At 39.2% G+C, this 1,780-nt stretch overlaps 1 protein-coding gene across 1 annotated transcript; it reads right to left on the reverse strand.

Moving 5' to 3' along the window:
• Nucleotides 1-226: 226 nt before the first annotated feature.
• Nucleotides 227-1,276, reverse strand: LOC131079645 (phospholipase A1-Igamma2, chloroplastic-like). Its single transcript, XM_058017652.2, has one exon. It carries the CDS (start codon nt 1,274-1,276, stop codon nt 227-229), a length of 1,050 nt encoding a protein of 349 aa, XP_057873635.2.
• Between the last annotated feature and the right edge of the window lie 504 nt (nt 1,277-1,780).

A 1,780-nucleotide genomic window follows, 5' to 3' on the forward strand; every position in this document is an offset into this window, starting at 1 on the left:
ATATTCACTAACATGTCAACTATAATACTTATGACAACCAAAAAGACAGTTGGATTTCTTTTTCATTTTGATGAGGAATCATGAAGTGTGATTCTAAATATTGATGGAAAAAATACACAATCGAATCCAGAAAAATTCAAAAGAATACAGCATGAATTGTGAAAATCTCATAACATTAATTAGAAGAAAACAAGTTAATAAATAAGATAGACATTATTGCTATCAATTATTCGTCTGGATTATCATCTTGATCTTCTGATTTTGTGGGCTGCTTCCACTTGCCATCTAGACCTTTAACGAGACCCTTGTTCCGTTGCTGCCACCATTTTCGAGGAATTTTATCTTTCTCGAGCAATAAATCACATCTATTATTAATGAGAGCGCGATCTCTTCCACTGGAAGAAAATGACTCGTTTCTTCCAACATTGCCGTCCAGCAAATGCAAGTAAAGCTCTAAATTATGATTGTAGGCAAGATTATGAGTGTGCTGAACGATTGAAGGATACTTGTGTAAACGAAGCTCGACGCCAACATGAAAGTATGTCCATGGAAGCCAATGCAGCAATTTGGCGAGGCATCCCATTTTCTCGTTCATAAAAAGCCCCGGCACTCTGGGAACCACGTCTCTCTTGTTCACAAACCTCAAAACTTTCACTCCAATCTCCTTCACCCGTTTAGCAAAACCAAGATTTCCAACTCGGGGAGACGCAAAAGCAAACACTGTCACAAGAATATGATCAGTGCAAAGATTTTTTCTGATATCATAAGCGCTCAAGGTTGCAAGAGCAGCTCCTAAGCTGTGTCCTGTAGATGTTATGCTTAAATTGTCCATCTCGTTTTCATAAACTTGAAGCAATCGTTTTATCTCTGAGACTACCAAATCTCTGGTGCTGATGTTCACAGTGGCTCCTGCAGCGCCTTGACGGTGACGGACATTTGAATCATAGCAGCTCAGGAATCCTCTCTCAATTAGTACTCCATCCGCAAAATGATGCTCCTGGTCTTTGCCTGTCCTCTCGCATCTATAGGACAATCTTGTAGGTACAAGAATATCTCTGAGATTTTGTATCCATTCTTCAGCAGTCTGAGTTCCTCTCCATGCGATCACTATGTCTCGTCGTCCAAGCCTTCTTATCTCATTTGGATCCGTGCAAACTGCAATAAAACCTAACCAAACACCTTGGTCTTTTGGTTTCTCACAAAAAAGTTGATTTAACACATCAGTATTGGCGTAAATATATTTAGTGACTTGGTAGCCACTTTCAGACATATCCATCTTATTGAACAGATCTCTTTTACTGTGATAACATGTGCCATAGGTTTTGGAATAGATTTCTCTATCAAATGCGTCGTAACAAAGCTGTGCCAAATTTCCATATCTGAGAGCTTCCGCTTTCAGAATGGGACCATGGGATCTAACAAACCATTCCAATTATGGGCAACTTGTATATCTCTCCATACGTCACATAGCTGAGGCTGCCTTCCTTTTCCTGCTATCAGCGTTGAGTTAGTTTGGAAAGTGGGTAATCCAGTATTATCTTCCAGCAGGGGCAATAGAGATACACCCATCTTCTCCTAAAATGGACTTCAGTATGGATTTACTGATGGGACTTCAGTATGTATCGCAAATAACTAAGTCCTATTCATAGAAAACTACTCACCTAACAGGAGACAAAATTAGAATTTGAATCTTCAAACCTAGAATTAGAATTTGAATCTTCAAACCTAACATTCGTGTTACACGCTAGATTTACACATTGATACGAGAATTAGGCGTGTA

Source organism: Cryptomeria japonica, chromosome 10 (genome assembly GCF_030272615.1).
Source record: "Cryptomeria japonica chromosome 10, Sugi_1.0, whole genome shotgun sequence".
NCBI lineage: Eukaryota > Viridiplantae > Streptophyta > Pinopsida > Cupressales > Cupressaceae > Cryptomeria > Cryptomeria japonica.

Bases quoted from the DNA above. Each gene is read 5' to 3' on its own strand.
- LOC131079645 (XM_058017652.2), bottom strand. From the start codon at position 1,276: ATGGATATGTCTGAAAGTGGCTACCAAGTCACTAAATATATTTACGCC.